We start from the raw sequence: 2,222 nt of genomic DNA on the forward strand, positions 1-2,222 counted from the left end.
TGTGGAAAATATCAATTTAAGAAGACATACTAGTATGCTGGTAATTAAGTCAAAATGCATTAAATCATGGCATTTCCATTAATACAGATCTCACCCTGTTTTTAAACTAATAACTTAATAATCTGTGCAATGACATCCACTATCTAGGTGTGCTCATTTTCAACCTGTTTATTCATCATTTTTAATCATTGTAAATGCAGATTACTGGGCCCTTCTGGAGTAGGACTCAGAAACTGCATTTTATTTTTTAAAAAACCTTTATTGTTGAATGTATTAGATATGTCCCCCCTTTTTCACCCATTGACCCCTTCTAACCCACCCCCGACCCCTGCCCCAGGCCTTTACTACCTTACTGTCTGTGTCCAGGGGTTATGCATAAAAGTTCTTTGGTTGATCTCTTCCCACCCACTCATCCACCAAAGCCTCCCTCTGAGATTCGACAGTCTGTTACATGCTTCTATGTCTGACTCTGAGACTTTGACCTCTGCCATCGGGGGTAAGTATTCAGTCTTAGGACCACTGGCCTGTTTGTAGTTTCCTTCACAAAGAATGTCTTCAGAGCCTGTTTGATGTCCTTGTTCCTCAGACTGTAGATGAAGGGGTTCAGCATGGGTGTGACCACAGTGTACATCACTGAGGCTGTTTCAGTTGAATGTGAGCTCTGGATAGCAGCAGAGCTGAGGTACACGCCTAGCGTTGTACAATAAAATAAGGAGACAACCGAGAGGTGAGATGCACACGTAGAAAATGCTTTGTACTTCCCCTGAGCTGATGACATTCCACGTATGCAGGACACTATCTTAGAATATGAGAAAAGGATCCCCGCGAAAGGACCACCACCCAGCAGGACAGCTGCAAAATACATCACCATGTTATTAAGAAAGGTGTCAGAACAGGCAAGTTGGATCATCTGGTTGAGTTCACAGATGAAGTGGGGGATTTCCGAGTTTGCACAGAAGGACAGCCTCAATGCCATTAAGCATTGCATCAAGGAATTCAGGACACTCATGATCCAGCACACCAGAACCAGCAGTCCACAGAGCCGGGGGTTCATGATGACCATGTAGTGCAGGGGGTGGCAGATGGCCACAAACCGGTCATAGGCCATCACTGTCAGGAGAAAGACATCCAACACTGAAAAGAGTATAAGAAAATAAATCTGTGTGATGCATCCTGCGTAGGTGATGGCTTTTCTCTGTGTCTGGATGTTGACCAGCATCTTTGGGATGGTGGTGGAGGTGAAACAGATGTCTACCAAGGACAGGTTGGAGAGGAAGAAGTACATGGGCGTGTGGAGATGGGAGTCTGAGCTGACGGCCAGAATGATGAGCAGGTTTCCCAACACAGTGATCAGGTACATGGAGAGGAAAAGCCCAAATATGAGGGGCTGCAGTTCTGGGTCCTCTGAAAATCCCAGGAGAATGAATTCTGAAATTTGTGTACCATTCCCTGGTTGCATATGGTGGAGGTGGCTACTAGGAAAGAGGGAAATAATATGACTAATTCACAAAAACTTGTATTACATATTTGAAATGCTAACATTTATGTTTGTAGAGAAAGAATTAATTTTAATATATTGTGTGTGAAACTGGTCCCCTTTTGTGAAGGGCCCTGTGCCATCTATGATATAAAGCTTTTGTATCAATCATTTTTGTATCAATCATCATTTTTCCTTAAGGTATTATGTATTCTACATAATACATAATACATAGACATTTTTCATGTATTTCAGGAATATAAATTGAATGCTGACCATGTTTTTGGCACTGTCCAGGCTGTAAGTATAGAGTGCTGAAGAACAAAGGTTTCTACAATTCAATGATAAAGATGATCTCTGGCTCTGGGTCAGGGTGGGTGTGGAAGGCAACCAGTTGGTGTGCCTCTCTCACATGGATGTTTCTGTCTCCCTCCCCCATCTCAAAATCAGTGGAAAAAATATCCTCATGTGAGGGTAAAATATATATATAACATTTTAGACGGTGACAGGTGTTGTGAAGAAAAGGAGAGCAGGTATGAAGAAATGAATAGGGTGTTTTATTTTCATGGGTGTTTAGGCAAGACCTACAAACAAGATGTCATTTGTAAAGAGACCTCAAGTAAGAGAGGGAGATGCAAGGTTCTGTGGGGGAGTGGGTGCTGGGCAGAGGGAATGGCCAGGGTAAAGGTCCTGAGGAAGATGTTTGTTTTCATGTTCAGCCAAAAAGGAAACCAGTGTTGGAGGT

At 42.8% G+C, this 2,222-nt stretch overlaps 1 protein-coding gene across 1 annotated transcript; it reads right to left on the minus strand.

The window, feature by feature from the left end:
- Window positions 1-457: 457 nt before the first annotated feature.
- Window positions 458-1,459, minus strand: LOC308519386 (olfactory receptor-like protein OLF4; the record flags this gene model as incomplete). The annotated part of the gene is made up of 1 exon (XM_081091347.1): window positions 458-1,459. One exon carries the CDS (start codon window positions 1,457-1,459, stop codon window positions 458-460), a length of 1,002 nt encoding a protein of 333 aa, XP_080947473.1.
- Between the last annotated feature and the right edge of the window lie 763 nt (window positions 1,460-2,222).

This window comes from Myotis nattereri, assembly GCF_964212035.1.
Source record: "Myotis nattereri genome assembly, chromosome: 5".
NCBI classification, from domain to species: Eukaryota; Metazoa; Chordata; class Mammalia; order Chiroptera; family Vespertilionidae; genus Myotis; species Myotis nattereri.